This window comes from Capsicum annuum, chromosome 8 (assembly GCF_002878395.1).
Source record: "Capsicum annuum cultivar UCD-10X-F1 chromosome 8, UCD10Xv1.1, whole genome shotgun sequence".
Taxonomy (NCBI): Eukaryota; Viridiplantae; Streptophyta; class Magnoliopsida; order Solanales; family Solanaceae; genus Capsicum; species Capsicum annuum.
Genome location: NC_061118.1, coordinates 157,319,530 through 157,337,959, shown reverse-complemented (window position 1 = coordinate 157,337,959; position 18,430 = coordinate 157,319,530). Strand labels below are relative to the sequence as shown.

The following is an 18,430-nucleotide window of genomic DNA, read 5'->3' as shown; positions in this document are numbered from 1 at the left end:
GTCAGCATCAAACACAGGAGGGGAACAGATTGTGATTGTTTTTGTCCAACGATTAAGTTCGAGAATGTTTGAAAAATAGGTGAGAATGTCGAGTTGTAATATTTGCTCTAGTCGTTTTCAACCGTTCTCCTCGTTATGAAATTTTTTAGTCCTTGAAATAACGCGTATGAATTTACGATCTTCTATATGTTAATTTTAAACAAATATAAGCTACGACTTCAAAGATATGCTCAACAATATAATCCGTGTATTTTCACATAATGAAGTTTGAGAAAGAATGTACACAATTTATACTATTACTTGAGATTTGAGAAAGATAGGTGTACCACGACTTCAAAAATGAGTTAGAAAGGTTATTTTCGAGAAGATCCTAAACTCAAATATTCTTTAATTTAAGAAGGAGACTCAATCTTTGTACTTATTAATTACTAGTATAGATATGACGCAGAGTGCAAAATACAAACTTATTAATGAAATGATTAAAAAAATACTAAATTTTATTTTTCTTAAACCTCAATTTCAATTCTTACTAAGTATCAATTTCCTCTCCCTTTATTTATATTGATAAATCCCCAATTTCTATACTTGCATTTTAAATTGACTAAAAAGCAAGGCTTGAATATGATTGGGAATCAAAATAAACAAACATGTAATGATTAGTGATTGTTAATAAATTTGATTTTATTATTCATCTTAAATATAATTGTCGACTAGACAACTCGACGAATATTTGAGTGCCACTCGTCTTTTTCTACGAAACAAAAGCAGAGCTTGCAGTTAGCGAAAAAACAAACAAACAAGATTTATCCTTGACTGTAAAAAGATTTATCCTTTTCCTTTGAAACTTTAGCCGATAATAATCTACAATTAACTGATCTTTGTTTTTTCATTTTTACATCAATAGTAATTATTATAATTGTAAAATATATATTCCCCCCTGAAGCCGCCATTATTGCTTCCCTGTCCCACAATCAACATTTCACTAACAGCACTTTGTTTGGACCTAATTTTTTTTTGTTGATTTTTTCTAGTCCCAGATCTATATAGTTCTGTCGTATTCATCAAACTTCACTTTCTCCGACGATTCTCATTCTACCCCCCTTTTTTTTTTCTTTTTTGCATCGACGATAAGGTTAGTGGCTCTTTACCCTTTTGCGGATGTATCCGTTTTTTTTTTTTTTTTTTTTTTTTTTTTTTTGTTTCGCCGATACCCTTTGTGTCTTTTTTCCCTTTTTTTGGTTTTTTTTTTTTTTTTTTTTTTTTTTTATATATATTGGGTAAACCCCAGTTGGGATTTTGATACTTTGTGTAATTTCTTTGATATTTAGTGAATTATTTGATTTATTATGGAATAGCTTTCTTGATAAGTTCAATTTTGACGTTTTTGTTATTGGGTTAGGGTTTCTCGATGTCCCTAGATTGGTGTACATCCAATCGAAGGTGAAAAGCAAAGTTTTCGTTTGTAGCAAAGAGTTTCTGCTATTTGGTGAAGAAAAGAAGTGCCCAAATATAGGGATTCGGAGCTTTTTCTTCAGTTCTGTAAGTGCATTTGTGGTTTAAGGATGGATTATTTCTAAATTCTTAGTTTTCTTTATCTTTTTATTCGATAAATTTTGTCAATGGTACTGATTTTTATTATGTTTCTAACGTTTCAGAGGGGTGTTTGTGTTTGATGCTCGTTAGCCTGTGGAACGAATGGCTCCTATATACTATATCCTCATTGCGCTGCCTTGTACCTGTGGTGCAATCGGATTGGCGCTTTTGCACATATACAGGCATCTTTTGAATTACACTGAGCCTACTTATCAAAGATACATTGTCCGGATCATCTTCATGGTTCCTGTAAGTGTTTTTTGTCTTTGTTCTTATTCTTGATCGAACTGGTAAAAGCAATGTGTTTCTTTCTATTGACGGTGCACAAGGGTGGGCTATTTTCTGTTTCTTATAATTCGGTTCGTTATGATACTGATGCAGTATGAGCGTAGTAATAGAAGTTCTTTGTAGTGGCGTGGAATGGAAGAAACTTATGTTTAGGACATCCATGGTAGCTCTTTGACATGGTAGTGGAGCTAGTTAACTTTATTTCTATCATTCCCTCATTTCCAATTTATACAACTGTGTTTTCATTGACCTTCCAAGATATTTAACACCATTCCATTTCATACAATCACAACTTTCATGAATTCAAATTCATTAAATATTTCAAATTGTAAATTTTAATGTGATATTTTCTCTGTCAAGCTAGCTTTCAACCTTTACTTTAACACTCTTCTCCACAATCTTAATTATGAATCAATATCATATACTCTACTGTGTATGTGCATGCAATAACTCCATCTTCTTACCCAACTGATTAGATAGTTGGGCAGCAACTGTTGGAATAAAAAAGGGGTTATTTTTTTCTTGAAGAAATCAGTTTCCATGGTAAAGATCCTCATGTGTAGATTTCGTCCTTACCTCTAGACTTTTTGATACACCTCACAAAGCAACAGGTGATTGGTGAATCTCATGTATGAGCCCTTAGATATCAAAAAGTCGTCTCTATACTTTGCACAAAGTGTCTCAAGTATTGAGATTGAGATATTCTGGATTAGGAATCAGCTTTTAGCATGTGAAGTTATGTGCTGTCCAATTATTGAACTTGATTATTATATTGCTGTGTTATCAATTATAACAGGCTTCAATAGTGAAGAATTATATGAATATTCTTGTTGGGCTTGGAGGGGATACCTAAACCAACTGGGAAATGAAGAGCTGTAATTTGTATGAGTGCACCCTAACTTGCTCGGACTCTTCACTTCCGGTGCCGCACCCGTGTCGACGCGACATGGGTGTGGGATCTGACCCAGTCTGGTCAACCAATTTTGGGTAACTTGATCAAAATCGATGGAGAAATTCCGGACAGATTCAATGATTCCTTTAATAAAAAACAAAAGCTATGGTGAAATTGAAGAAAACCGAATAAATCATGCTATGGTGAAATTGAAGAAAACCGAATAAATCATACATTGAAAGTTCTATGTTGCTCTGTTTCCTTTTATCTCCTTCCAGGATTCTCCTCTTAATCAATGTTTTCTCCTCAAGTTTTCAACATCATATCTCATAACTAGTTTTTATAACTATATTCTTAGATACTTGAATTATTTTTAGCCGAATCCCCGCACCCATATTCATGCCTTGATCCGTATCCCTGAATCTTCAAATTTGGATCATGAAGGATCCGACCTCTAGATACGCACTCGTGTTGGACACTCGCACCCGAGTCTGAGCAACTTAGACTGCACCAAAATTCCATCTTAGCGGAGAGCTAGTTCTTGTGGCTGGGGAATCTTGAACACTGTGATGGCTTAGTCTGTGAGTATTGCATATGTAGACACTTCTTTGAGGGTTGGAAATCATAATAATGAAAGGGAAAATAAATACTATGTCTTGTTTCTTACTGAGTGGTGTTTTTTGTGCACAATTCTGAAATCTTGCAAAAATAAAATAAAATAATAACTTCAAAAACTTGCTTGTTTAAGTTTTTTGGAGAAGTTTATGCTTGAAAGGCATTTTCAAATTTTTTTTTGAAGTGGTTTGAGTATTGCACTGGGTATGTTGGTTTGAATGTGTTTTTCTATGAAAAGTTCTTGTACTAACAAAATGCTCACAGATCTTCAAGAAACTAGAAGTATGCAAACGGTTCTTTTTCACACTCTTTTTTCCTTCAAAAAACTTTCTGTTGAAAGTTGTCCAATTGGAAACAACCTCTCTACCTCACAAAGGTTGAGGTAAGGTCCACCTGTGGGATTACACTGGGTGTGCTGTTGTTGTGCTGTTTCAGATAATACAATCTAGAGCTAAACTAAAGATGCCCATGCATTGAATGTACCCCAACAGGCAGTGAATGTTAAAGATGTGAATCTTTATGGATCGTAAAATCAGACATATTTGCTTAAATCTGGATGTTATGGTGTTTAATTTTTCAATAACATGAGAATGTGCTTAACTTTTAGCTAAGTTCCACGTCAATGTTTAAAATTCTCCCTTGTCTCCTTCGTCAGGTTTATGCACTAACGTCATTCTTGTCACTCATCCTAAATGAGAGAGCCATCTATTTCAATTCCATTCGTGAAATGTAAGTATCGTTCAAGTTTGTGTTTTTTGGCTTAATGCATATTCTTCTTTATGATGATATTATAATATGACTTCCCATTGTTGCTCCATGTAATGGTGACATTCCCTCTGTGTCGTAAACTCTTGTAACAAGTGGCATATGGAATAATAGTAGGCTAGTAGCCACGAATCGGTTCTATTGTGTGGGGAAACATGTATTTGTTCTTAACTTAATAAGATCCTCTTTCTATGACCGAGTTTCTATTGTTGACTTTTTAATCCTTGCAGCACACATGATGGAAAATAGTTAAGCGTTTTGTGAGGTCAACAAGATTGTTGTACGTCAAAAACTCAATTACACGAGTACCAAGTAACTCTGGCGACAAGGTGGGAAGAAATCACCTTGTTTTATTTTTATCTGCTAAAATTTGAACCATGATATTCAAGGTTTTCACTGAAGCAGCCACTAATATCTTTGGGTACCATATGTCAAAAAATCTACTTTTATATCCTATATGCAGAACGGGAACTGGTTTCCCTATTGATTTTAACTGCATGCTCAGTTATAGAGCCTACATTGCATTAGACATGCTCAGTTATAGAGCCTACAGTGCATTAGACTATGAACTTAACTTCAAGTCAGTTGCTTGACTTGGTATACGTGCTTATCTTGCATTATGGCTTTATATGTGCAATAAAGCCTTTGCAAAAAAATTGAATGATTTTTAAAAATTAAAAGTCGAATAGAGTTAATTGCACAACGTGTTATCTTCTTTACGCGAAAGAATAAATTCACTTTATGCTTTGTTCAACCGTACAGTGTGTGAACGTTTTCTGGTATGGCATTCATATATCCAAGAGTTGGGACCTGTTTGGCCATATATATCCCAAGTAGGTTTTGAGGGAAAATTTGGCAATAAAAGTGTTTGGCCATACAATTTGTCTTTAAGAAATATATTTGGCAAATAATCCAAATTCCTGAAAACTAGAAAAAACTAGTTTTTGGGCCATTCTATTGTTTGGAAATTTTTAAAATATTTAAACTTTATTTTGAACTTTTTGTATATTGTAAAAATACCCCATCGTTTATTAATCCAACTAATATCTATTTTCCAACCAAGCCCATTAATAAATCTTGTTATTTGACTCAAGTGTGTAATAATATTGTTGAATAACACTCGTTAAAAGTAATGTAAATAGAAAAATTGGATACTCATTTGTAAGTTGAGAATACTTCAGTAGCTCTACATTGATCTTTGAAATTGTTTATAATCTTGGAGCTTATAATCTATTGGTTTAATTTTTAGTATGGAAAATGCTCTTTTTTTTTTTTTTGATAACCGTGGTGTCCGGGCCAGCTTTCGCACACCTCGACTAAATCCACGGGATACCTGCCACCTCCCACCATCAATAAATATCAGATAACTCCGTCCACCATGGTTAGGACATATGAGAAGAATCACCTAGTATTTTTTGTCTCTACTGGGAATCTAGGATTCCAACCTGAGACATCAGGCTTTCAACCCACTTATAGGTATAAATTATATTTCTTAAAAGAGTCAATTTTTTCCCGAAAACTGTGTTACACATGGTGAAACTTCACCCAAAAATGACTTGCCAAAAATATTTGGGAATCTATGGCCAAACATTAGAGCTGTCAAGTTAATTACCCAAGTTGTAGACTGCTACTGATATATAAGGTCAACAAAGACCAAGAAGCATGAAGAATGTCAGGGAAAACCTTAAAATTTGTCGAAACGACGTAAGACATGGTTGACTGGTGTTGATATATAAAATAATTGTGACTTGGAAGAGGTGTTATCCCTTGGACAGAAGAATGACAGATATATACAAACCTTGGCAGGCTTTGCTGGATGTCTGCTAAGTATCCATTTAGTGAAACTTTTCAGGGAGAAGATCTCTTAGCTGAAAATGTTAAAAATATACGTAAATGCGCTCACAGAACCTTTCTCCAATTAACCTGAGCCTGTATGACCTGACCATAGGGTTAGCATCCAGTTCTGAGCTTAAGGAAAAAGCAGTGATTAGCGATTAGAGGAATATAACTGTGCAACAGTGGATATACGACATAGAATATATATCCTTTCAGTCAGGTTTATCCTCTCAAGTAAGCTTCTTCGATCAGGAGAGCTAGTTGCTCTTCAGAGAAATTCTTCTTTACACTAGAGATATTCTCGTCGTATTAGATTCGAAGATATACCATTTCACGAAGTATTCAGGATAGTCCAAAATCTCGATAGTTAGCTCTCGGCGTCTGCTTACGCGGGTTATGAATTTTATCTGCCCGCATTTGTAGACTTCCGAGGCAGGATTTACCGCGCGGGTTTATTACATTTCCATGAACATGATCTTACTAGGTCTCTAATAGTTTTCTCTAAGAGTACCGTTGCTAAGGCTTTAGAGAACAATCCCCCTAATTCAGCCTATGCGGCTCGTCTATATATTTTATATTCTGCTGCAGCTTTTCATTATAGAAAATTTGATAATTATCATGAAGCTAAAGAATGGTTTAAACGGCATGGGGAGCCGTCTTTGCCAATCATTATCATCCAACAAGGCTATCTTCAGAGACTTCTGAAAGCCACTCTAGCTTCTTACTCACCTTATCCAACTAGGCCGTCTCTTCAAGAGTTTTGAAAACTTTGTTGTCTGATTCACCTCTTTAGATCACTACAATTATCAGCATCAGTCTTCAACGTATTCCAAATTTTCCTCAGTTCCTTTTCTAGAAGACTCAGATCTACACTGAAGGTTCCTTGCACCCCAGTCTTATCATTACATTCATTCATAGATTCAAAAAGGATTCCTTTTAAACTCGACTAAATATAAATGTACCAACACATCTAGCTCTCCGTCCAACTAGTTATTGCCTATATAAACTTTTTGCTTTTCTTGCGTTCTATCCATCACAATCCACATGGACTTCGAGGGATTATAGGTTGTCTGAGACACAGTTTTCCATGTGATTCTATCTTTACCTCATTCCTTTCTTAATTCATCTTCATTCTTCATGACGTCACATCTGCATATGATACATAGGACATGACCAAGCCATCTTAGGCTCAATTTTAAGGTTACTTATTAGTCCAAAATTGATAGTATTCGGTAGTCTAATAATATACCTAACTTGTACACATTTCTGGTATTTGTGTTTAAATCAAAAATACAAAACCAAATGAGAAAAAGAAAATAGATGAACAAAGAAACAGAAAAAACTTCAGCCTTTTTTCCCTCTGTGCTAGGAATTTATGCAACATATATTACTTAGGTGGAAAGTAGTAGTTAGTGAATGATTTATATGAGTATGCATCTTTTATCGTTGAACTTATGTCTAGGCACCTCTTTTATCGTTGAACTTATGTCTAGGCACCTCTTATGGGAATTTTTTTTGTTAATTGTGATTATTTAGTTTCTAATTTCCTTTCAGATATGAGGCGTGGGTCATATATAATTTTCTATCACTCTGCCTGGCATGGGTTGGTGGCCCAGGGGCTGTTGTTCTAAGTTTGAGCGGCCGAATTCTAAAGCCAAATTGGTGTCTGTTGACCTGCTGCCTTCCTCCGCTTCCTTTGGATGGGTAAGTTGTGCTTATGCATGAAGCCACTTTTAATTAGTCAATGAAGAGCTATTCCTTTGATAGCATGAACCATTTCTAATAATTTATACATTACTCACAGTTCTATGTAGGGACTCATTTTTCATGGTTTATTTGATTTAATGCATTGTATTTCTACACTTGAATTTGAGACAACTCCTTCATTTTTAATTGAATTAGTGATTCCCTTGAATCTGGATATCCATGACCAAATTATCATCATCTTGTTTTACATTCAGTTATGTTCGGTCTCCATGTTGCAATGTTGTTAATTCATTTAAAGGATTGGACTTTAAAACACTTGTTTATTTATTATTTGAAATGTATTTCTGATTATGTTAAAGCAATGCAGGCGCTTTATTCGAAGGTGCAAGCAGGGATGTTTACAGTTTGTGATTCTCAAGCCCATATTAGTGATCGTTACAATCGTACTCTATGTAAAAGGAAAATATGAGGATGGAAATTTCAGTCCAAGTCAATCATACCTCTACCTCACAATTATATATACTATCTCATACTCAATGGCACTTTATGCCTTGGCTTTGTTTTACGTGGCATGCAAAGATCTGCTCCGGCCATTTAATCCAGTTCCTAAGTTCATCATTATAAAATCCGTCATATTCCTTACGTACTGGCAGGTAATTCACCAGATTTGCTCATTTACATGTTATTTTCTCGCTTTGCTGATAAGTAAGCAAAATATTATTCAATTTTGGACTACTGGGACACTCTTTGGTTTCAGCATATTAGTTTAATTCTGTTTTTGCCATAACAACAAATAATGTTATTATTATTTCCTCTGTCCGGTTTTCTGTGGCACATTTATTTGTAGTGTATACCTGAAAAATATATCTTTTCTATATTTGAAAACTATCTAATCTTACCGTCTTCATTTTACCCTTTAATAATACGACTTCTTGAGACCAACCCACTTCAATTTTTTCTCCTTTCAAGTCAAACCTAAATAGGGAAGAATTCTTGCTTTTGCCTTTTTTAGTTGAGACATGTGGTTTGCTTTTTGATGAATTGATGTGGCCTTATTGATTGTCTAAATTGATCATATCCTTTTAATGGGTTTCAACTAACTGAAAGATGACTATCTAATCTTTACGTGCCTTTACTTTTTGATGTGTGATGCTGTATAACAGAACTTTAACGGAAATCACAGAAAATGACTCTTTTGTTCTATCCATTTACAATTTTCTGTTTAGAATGATGTTTCTAGGTACTATAACCCTCCTTAACTCTTCCTCTGACAGGGTGTTTTGGTGTTTCTTGCTGCAAAGTCTGAACTTATTAAAGATACCGAGGAAGCTGCTGAATTTCAGAATTTTATAATTTGTCTTGAAATGCTTATTGCGGCATTTGCTCATCTTTATGCCTTCCCATACAAGGAATATGCTGGCGCAAATATTGGTCCTTCTCGTGGTTTTAGCGCCAGTCTTGGACATGCCCTTATGCTAAATGACTTTTATCATGATACTGTCCATCAGGTAAGACAGGCACTTGCTCATTTTCCCTCGTGCTGTATTTTTTTCTCCACTTGCGTCCTACAAATTCTATTTTTTCCCATGATTGCAGTTTGCTCCTACATATCATGATTATGTCCTTTATAATCATGGTGGTGATGCTGAAGAGGGGGGTGCAACGAAGTACAGGGCGAGGACTTTCGTTCCAACTGGCCCAGAGATGGATACTGTTAGGAAAAACAAGCACATATTTGGAAACAAACAAGAAGATGTTCAGTTATCTAATCTCTCTCCCTCTGCCAATAACAATAATCCACAATATCCTGGTGCAGGCCAGCAAACAGGGAAATCGGAGGCAATGAACTACTCGTTGCTTATGGATGCATCATCTAATGTTTCAACACCCTATGACCTATCATTGATTGATGTAGACATTTCGAATTATCCATCCAAGGTACCTGCAGTCAATCCTGGGTCAAGGTGATGACACTGAACTTTCAACCATGTGTGAATTTATTGTTGTTGGGAATTAGATGCGCCCAGCGTCGCACGCGACCTGAGTATGTCGCTGTGAAGGTCAGAATTGTAATTTAGTTTGTAAATTTAGGCAAAGCTAGTTTTCTCTACCATGTGCTATTGATTGTTTGTTCCTCATTTCCATATGTAGTGTAATCAGAGAAACCTCAGCTATGTTGCATTTGGATGGTTTAACACAAGCTCATCATCATATTTTTATCTATCCACCCTTGTCCTTTTATCAAATATCTGATTGATTAGCTCATTGGACTTGGTGTTGCTCTTGGGCACTGTTCTGAGCTAATGAGAAATGATTCATTTGGGGTTGTTTAAGCAGTTTAGCTCAAATAATTTAGATGCAAAGATGACATGCATTATGGTTGACTTGTTGTATAGAATTTTTTTCAGCCAAGCCACTATGTACCAAATGACTCATTAGTGCACTTTATTTTGCTGTTTAGAGTCGTGATTCATATATAGCATACTGTGGCGCCCCAAAGTTTTAGGGCCTGTCACCCGCCAGGATTGTGCGTGCCAACTAGGCCGCAACCTTGTCAGCTATGCAGGCGGCATGTGCTGAGGGAATATGCTGAAGTCGAAGATGAGGCAAAGGGGCATAACATGAGGCAACAAGCATCTATATATGTTGCATGACAGTCCTAAGAGTGCCAAGGTGATTTGGAGAGGGCTTGGTGTGAGCCCAAGGGGGCGGAGGCATGGTGAGGATCGTGTGCTATGTTCGATGTCAGCGCCGTGCCATTTTGAGCTACAAGTGGAATCTAAGGATTCCGATTTAGAGTGTTGATATTAAGGGTACCTTATGTATGCTTACCAAATTTGGGGTCACTTGGGAGTCCGTTTGGTTAGGGACTTGACTTGGCCAAAGTCCAGTGGCATTGTCGTAATTTGTTGATTGGTCCGAAGGCCATAACTTGTTCCATGTATATGGGAATGGGGTTAAACTTCATGGAGGTGTGAAGGAAGTCAAGAGAAAGGAGTTAGAACAAACGACACCCAATTTGAAGGTCGGATGAATGATCTAAGCCCCAGTATGATTTTTGGGCAGAATGATGTCTAGTGCCAGACATTGGGATTATTTATTTTAAGCATATATAAGGGGGTATACATGGTGACAGCCTACCAGCCTCCCCCGGGTGTGTCGACAGATGGCCACCCCAAGTGTGCTCAAGTGTGTGCTGCCTTGAGGGACAACCTCAAGGGCCTGCCTTGGCATGTCAAAGGAATGCGCAAGGTACTCATAGGGCTCGGGAACCCTATGGGCAACGCAGGGTTGGGTGGACTAGCGTTGGGCGCCCTGACAAGGCTAGAGGTTGGTTATATGAACCGACAAGCCCCGCGGGCTGTTTAAATAATGGAAGGATGCCTCCAAGCCGATAGAGCAATTGAGATACTCTCCCCAAGAGATTCGTGAGCTAACTTGTGAGCTTGGTCAAGGTTCAGCCAAGCGAGCAAGTGTCCGTTGGCCTAGACGCGCAATTGTGGGGCGACACTGTGCTATGGAAATTGGATGCAAGTTGCGTGGGCTATGTTTGGCTATGCCATAAGACATAAGAGGGCATGACTAAGGAAGATGCTTGAGACAAAAGCCAAGGATTGAAGGTTGCCTTACTCGGGCGAAGCAAAGGCCAAGTGCACATGCACAATGAGATGTAAAGCTTGAGGATAGGACTGTGCACGCTATAGCGATGCCTAGGTTTAGGCGAGGGACGAGTATGCCCATAGCCATCCCCAGGAGCGCATATGGATGAGATCGATGCCTAGGTTTAGGCGAGGGACGAGTATGCCCGTAGCCATCCCCAGGAGCGCATATGGATGAGATCCAAGGATTAAAGGTGCGCCACAAGAGTTGCTTATACGTTGGCCATGTCAGCCGACATGTTGATAGAGCGGCACCAAAGGGAGCAAACCTCTGAGGCGAATTTCCCACAGGCACAAGATTGTGCTAAAGACCTGGGAAATGAGGAAGGCTGACCCATAGTTGGGGGAACCATGGGCGCCGCACGGGCAAAATTGTGTGCCGCTGACACAGTGAAAAATGAGCCCATGACAATACGCCATACTACATGGGCTCAGAAATGGAAATACCTCCTTTTTATGTGCTATTTTAATATTTCTATTTAGGTACTGCCAAACACGGCTCTCACTGCGCGTTATCAAAGTGAAGTCAGATCACATATTATGTTTACATTGACATTGAATAAAGCATATTGTTTTTTAAATGAAATAACACAAGGAAAAGAATAACAAAATGGGAAGAAGATCAGTATCTTCTGGCACATATGATGGATATCTGTTCTGCCCAAAGAAAAAGACATTTTAATTGTGATATATAGATCCTAATTTATTTTGTCTAACCAACAATTTCATGCCACGACTTATTCAAGAGGATTTATATTTGGTTATTAGGTCCAGTAAGGATACCACTCTAGCACGAGTAAAAGCTTATGAAGGTTATTTTATGAATCTTCGATTTGTCCTAAATGACCTTGCTTTTTGGTTGAACAAAAGATTGACAAATAATACCTTCAATCATCATACTATACTAATGATTGTTCAATTAGTCGTCTCTTGCTATATTAACGTATTAATATACTAATGAATGGATCAAGATATCTTCTTATGCTTTTTAACCCACAAGCGTATGATTCACGTTAAAGGAAGCTCCCACTTAATTGAGATCTTAACACTTATATTATACATTATACTAATCCATTGGCATGAAATACTCTCCACATCAACAATCTTTAAGTTGATCTCAATCTTCTTCTTTTTTTTTTTTTTCAAATTAAAGGACAACGTGGATGATAATAAGAATGACTATACATACATAAAGCGCTTAATTTCTTCATGTTTAAGATATGAAGTCAAGTCACATATTCACGCTATCGTGTTCGTGACCATTTTGGTTTTCAAATTGATAGTATTTTATGACTTTTATATGACCAAATAAAGTTTATGTGATTTTTTCATGGAGGAAATATAATAATTTAGGATAATAGTAGTTGCCTGCATTTCTTTGTGTAGAAGTTAGCATTTTGTTTGCTGTAAAAGCTTGTATTATAAGACAGACACAAATGTAAAGGATTGGTTACACCTATTGTCATAAAATCTGAATTTCTATTTTTTTCCAAACTACTACTTTCTTGAGTTGCTATATATAAGTTTTCTGGCACCATCATTTTAATTAGGTGAAATTTCTTTACATCCTCAAACTTTGCGTTAAAAATTAAATCCATTTTTATCTTTAAACAATAGACTTTCTCCTCCATTGTCAATTAACTTTTCTAAATATCTATTTTATCCTCTAAATTGTTAACCTTCATCTATCTTTTCATGAAATTTAGTGCAGTAAAATAAATTAGCATAGTAAAAATAGCTTATTCATATCAATAATCTAACCAATGGCAATCCAGAACTCCAACTTTACATTCGTCCACAAAAGTCAAAAGAGCAAGTATAGTTCCAAATAAAACAGAAAATAGAGACTTAGGGCCTGTTATACCATAAATAGTTTTCACCTTTTCCAAAAATTTATTTGGACATAAAATTGTTATAATTTCTGTGGAAATACTCCAACAAGTGTTTCCACACAATTTTCGCACTAAATCACTTTCAACTCCAATTTATAGTCATATCCGAATACAACTTTAATTTTTAAATATCATTTTCAATTAAAAAATAAATACAACGTATATTTTTGTGAAAAACAAATTACTTATATCTAAATGCCAGGAGGGCTTGAACATTTATTGTGCAACGAAACATATATTAGAAAATTAGTGTGCCATACCGAAATTGCATGTTTGAATTAAATGATAGAATGAAGAAAATTAAATGGGAGAAGATCCTCCTATATCATGCTGCAATAAATCGAAACAAGGAAAAAATATAAATACACTACTCAATTTTTTATATTTTTTCCCCTAAAAATGCCAAAAAGGAAAAAGGAAGAAAGGTAGGTCAAAAGTAACTGACGTGGGTGAATTATGCCACGTCTCAAATAGAAAAAAAATAAATCCTAACTGCTTAAATTGCCTAACATGCAAAAACGTCACGTGATCCTCTCTTCCAAATTCCCACGACACCCTCACTGTCACGTGACCTCCTTAAAAACAGGATGCATAAAGTTGAGACGAAATCAATTTTGACATGATTTTCCCTTGGCTTGTTTTGGGCAAATATAAATTTAAATTATTTTTACTATGATATGCTATTGTTCATTTTCGTAAAATGTAGTATCAAGTATCAATTATATAAATATATTTACTTTTTCTTCTTTTGTGTGTTTCATGCTATTAATCAAGGACTTTATTCATATTCCCAACATCTCAAACGTTTATTTAATAGGCGAAAATTAATATTCAATTTTTGTAGAGAAGTATTACGTGACTTTTTATTTACCTAAATTTTGGTGAATATTATTGAATACCTAGTAAAAGCTATTTCTTTGTCCTAAATTATGTGACATTATTTTAATTTTGATTGTCGAATTTTTTAAACTTTGACTGTAAATTAAAATATGTAACCTTTAAGATCTTTTGAAGTAAGATTTTTTATATTTAGAAACTATGTCAAAAAATATTATAAATAAGAGTAATTGACATACCAAAATAATAAGACACCTAATAAAATAGTTTAGGTAAGATACCCCGAATGGTAAGATGCCACGATTAGTTTTAAAAAAACACCTTTATTGAAATTAATAAAATGGAAAAAAAGGTCAATAACGTACAAGAAAAAGAAAAAAAGAGTGTAGTTACTATAAAATGAAGGCACATCCCCACGACGGCGTTATGTGGTGTGTGAAGCAAACATTAATACTCTTATATAGCATGAACATGACCTAGAATTGATAAAACAATAGCATTCAGACTCCAACAAACCCAACCCAACCCAACCCAACCCAACCCCCTCTTCCCTATATTCAGTACCATTATATACCCACTACCCCTTCCTTTTTCCCACTGGAAAAATTAATTAACCAGTTTATCTCTATGTATGGATCATTATAATATGAGTGCTAAACAAATGTCTTATGGGGTGCCACTGCCAATGAACATATTCAGAACAGAAACAGGTGGCTACACTGACATGGAAAAGAGGCAGCTTTTCTTGAGAAGCTACCAATTCAGCAGGAAGAAGAGTGCGAGTGAAAGGATAAAGAAATCTTTCTTTAGAGTGAAAAGGGTGATATGGGTAAAGCTCAGATCAGCAACTAAGATCAGGAAATTGGTTTGGTTAAGGTTCAAGTATGGTATCTTTGGTTATAGAAGAAGAAGGAGGACATTCTTTCGTCGTCTTCAAAATTCAAGTTACTATAATAATACTAGTGGATGGTCATCTTCTTCTTCTTGTTTCTGGTAGGATATATAATGAACTACTTTTGTTAAATTAATTAAGTACTATTTTTTTTTTTTTAAGTATTCTTTGGGATGGAGAGCATTGGAGCAATGGTGAAGTTATCTTTGTGTGAGCTATTATAGTTCATGGGTTCGAGCTGTAGACAACCTCGAACTCTGCTAACACGGGATACTTTTTTTGCGTTCGGGCTGTCCTTTTTATTTATTTTTGGGCTTATTTAGGATTTTATTATGTAATGGATTGTGGTTTATCTTTAGTACTGGAGGAGGGGAAGAAAAGCTAGTATGAACATGATCAGAATTTGCCTAAATCTTGAATTTCTTTGCTGAATTGATTTTTCTCCTGTTACTTTTTACGTATGTATACATATCTTTTAGTCTAGTCAAAATTGTTAACTATGTTGTTAGTTTTTTTTTTTTTTTTTTTTTTAAATTATTATTGTTGAATTCAGAGTTTAAATTAGATGAATGGAAGTCACAAAAAGTGAACAGCTTGGTATGGGAGAATAATATGAGAAGTCCATGAGTAGGTTTAATTTTTGTGTACATGTATTGTTCAGTAGCAGTTTTGGTTGGCTCTGGAAGATGGTACCATTAATTAAAGCCAAACAACTTGAAAGAAAAGTAGGTAAAGAATGGAAAAGAATCTGAAATCTATTAAAGTGCCTAACGTTATAGGACCACAACATATAAATGCATAGCAGTACTGATTTTGTGGTTTACAAAGCATCTCTTAATAAATTGGCATTAGTACACTTTCTTTCTTGTTTGATATCACACAAATTGGGCTTGTAATATCATGTATTCTTTAGTTGGTCATATGCATAAGGTATGTCGTTATGTGTGTTGAATATTTTTCCTATTGAATATATGCAGTTAAGATTATTGACTTTTGTATTTACATATATATGACTAATATTGAAAGAAATTAGAGTTGCCATAAAAACCAGGCCGTCTGTAAAGAGTATTTGTAGTGATTATTTAATCATGGATGGAATGTCATTATGCTGAATTGATAAGTGATTAAGAAAAAAGGAAAATTGATGCCAAGTTGCCAACTGTTAGTTGAATTTGGCAGGTTTTGTGCATTAATTACTCTTGGAAGTTTGCACATGAATCTGTAAATATTTTAGTGTAAACTTAGGAAAAGCTGTCATGGTTGAAGCAAAGGAGACATTCATCACACAAACCCAGCTTCTTTTCTGGGACTTTTTCTTCTTGGGAAGTTGAGTAAAGAGGAAAAAGAGATACATGCATATTTGAAATGTACTTTCTTAGACAAAATAAGACCCAAATTAAAAGAGGCTAGTAGGTTTTATGGGAAGTAAAATAGTACTACTAGTATACAATGTTGAACAAGGTAGGTAGGACTACAAAAGGCCGGCATAGCCTAGTGATTAAATTTTTTTTAGTAAATACTAGTATTACAGGAGATTAGGATTCAAATGTAAATAGAGACAAAAAATGTCAGCAATAGTAAATTATTTTCATACATTGAAGTTTTGGTAGAAAATATTATCCGTTCCTTGTGTTGACAGTTGACGCTATAACAAATATTTATAATCGAACTACACCCAAATTGACTCGAATATCATAATTATTTTAAAAATATTAATATTAAGGGAAAAAAGGTGTGAGCTGTGACATTTACTTTACTCATATGTAGGAGGTGGGTAAGTACTGTGCATGTTAGATGTTCGAATTTTTGAATGATTTTTTAGCTTTTTCTTGGCATTCATTTGCGTAAGTTCATTTTTTCCCCCCTAAAAGAAGACGAAACTGTAAGGACAATAAGGGGGGTGGTGTCATTTGTCTATATTTAGCTACCTTTTTTCTCATTCAAATTGCGTGTGCAAAATTTGTTGCTTCTACTTTTACTTTATTGCATTGACCAAACATATTTACGTGACTTTAGATTGGATATGGTATTGAAATATTTTTAAAACAATCCATCCCAATTCAACCATTGTACTTCACCTTATAAGGTTGATTTGACCAATACCTACGACCATTATAAAATCCAATATGGTTTGGGTTGTGTTCAGTTCATGAAAAATGTTCTCTTGAAAAATATTTTCTAGCAAAATCACTAAATTTTTTATATATGTTTTATGTTTAATATATAAGCAAAAAATATCATTCTAAAAGTATTTGTTAGACTAATGATATGGAAGGTGGCGCGGGGTAGTGATGGCCTGGTGGGGATGGGGTATGGGGTTGTGGTGAAAAAGTGGTGTGATGACGGGTGAAGAGGACACAGTTAAGAAACCTCTATAATTAACGTGAAATATTACTTAAAGAACTTATTTTGTTACTTTCATTAGTAAAGAAATGAGGAAAAAATGCGTTCCTTCGTACCGATCACCCCTAATTTGTAGTTTTCTACAGCAATGACAAGAAGTTGTTAATGGTTACTTTCAAACTTTAAAATGGTGGCATAACCACAAGATTAGTCTGACTTACGTTTATGTCTTATGTAAAACAAATTACTAATACTTGATGTTACAATTACCAATCAAATAGTATAATCTTTTGGAGTGTTAATTTACATTATCAGGTATATGCTCTTAAAGCAGGCTTGAACTATACAATGGAACTTCCATCACTCTAGAGATTATTTAGTAGAAGTAAACTGCACACGTAATTATCACATGGTAACATCATGTAATGACTTTATATATCATAAGGTTTTGACTTATCTCAATTATATAACTCGTATATTTATTTACTTAACGCTAAGATTATGAGGGGACTGTGATGTTGACATTCTTGTGTCAAAATTTTCATTGCATTGCTTGTCAATTGGGATCATGATGTTAATTATATTCATTATATTATGCTAGACTAGACATCAAAGCTTATTAATTCCTCCACTCTCTCTTTCTTCTTTTATTTCCTTGGCTACTCCTTATATTATTTTTAAAAAAAATCCAAAGAAGCAATGAATAATGTAGACAAGTGATTTTGATCCTCCCCGAGTGTAATATATATATATAGAGAGAGAGAGTTTATTTTCGATATTAAATATTTATATTTGATTCGATATTATTTTAATTATTATTTTATTTTTAGTAAATTTTAGTTAAAAAATAAATAATTAAATGAAGTTAATTTTAGGATATTATTTTATTTTATTCTAATTTTTTTTAAAAAAATAAAAATAATAACATAATACAAAAATTTAAAAAAAATTTCTTTTTAAATAAATAAGTTAGTAGTTTTAGTACTATCTTAATTATATTTATTTTTTGCTATTTTTAAACTTTAATTGTATTATATTAAATATAAAATTAACTAGTTATTATTATTATTATTATTATTATTATTATTATTATTATTTTATATTTATTTTT

General features: G+C 34.6%; 2 protein-coding genes across 2 annotated transcripts; both read left to right on the top strand.

The window, feature by feature from the left end:
- The first annotated feature begins 667 nt into the window (after positions 1 to 667).
- LOC107839768 (transmembrane protein 184A) lies at positions 668 to 9,919 on the top strand. Its single transcript, XM_016683394.2, has 8 exons — positions 668 to 1,132; positions 1,400 to 1,539; positions 1,656 to 1,842; positions 4,044 to 4,117; positions 7,544 to 7,693; positions 8,064 to 8,349; positions 8,971 to 9,204; positions 9,293 to 9,919. The coding sequence occupies exons 3-8, from the start codon at positions 1,696 to 1,698 to the stop codon at positions 9,662 to 9,664; spliced, it is 1,263 nt and encodes a 420-aa protein (XP_016538880.1). The 5' UTR covers positions 668 to 1,132; positions 1,400 to 1,539; positions 1,656 to 1,695; the 3' UTR covers positions 9,665 to 9,919.
- Positions 9,920 to 14,478: 4,559 nt separating this feature from the next.
- Positions 14,479 to 15,431, top strand: LOC107879379. The gene has a single exon (XM_016726424.2). The coding sequence runs from the start codon at positions 14,716 to 14,718 to the stop codon at positions 15,079 to 15,081; it is 366 nt and encodes a 121-aa protein (XP_016581910.2). The 5' UTR covers positions 14,479 to 14,715; the 3' UTR covers positions 15,082 to 15,431.
- Positions 15,432 to 18,430: the final 2,999 nt, after the last annotated feature.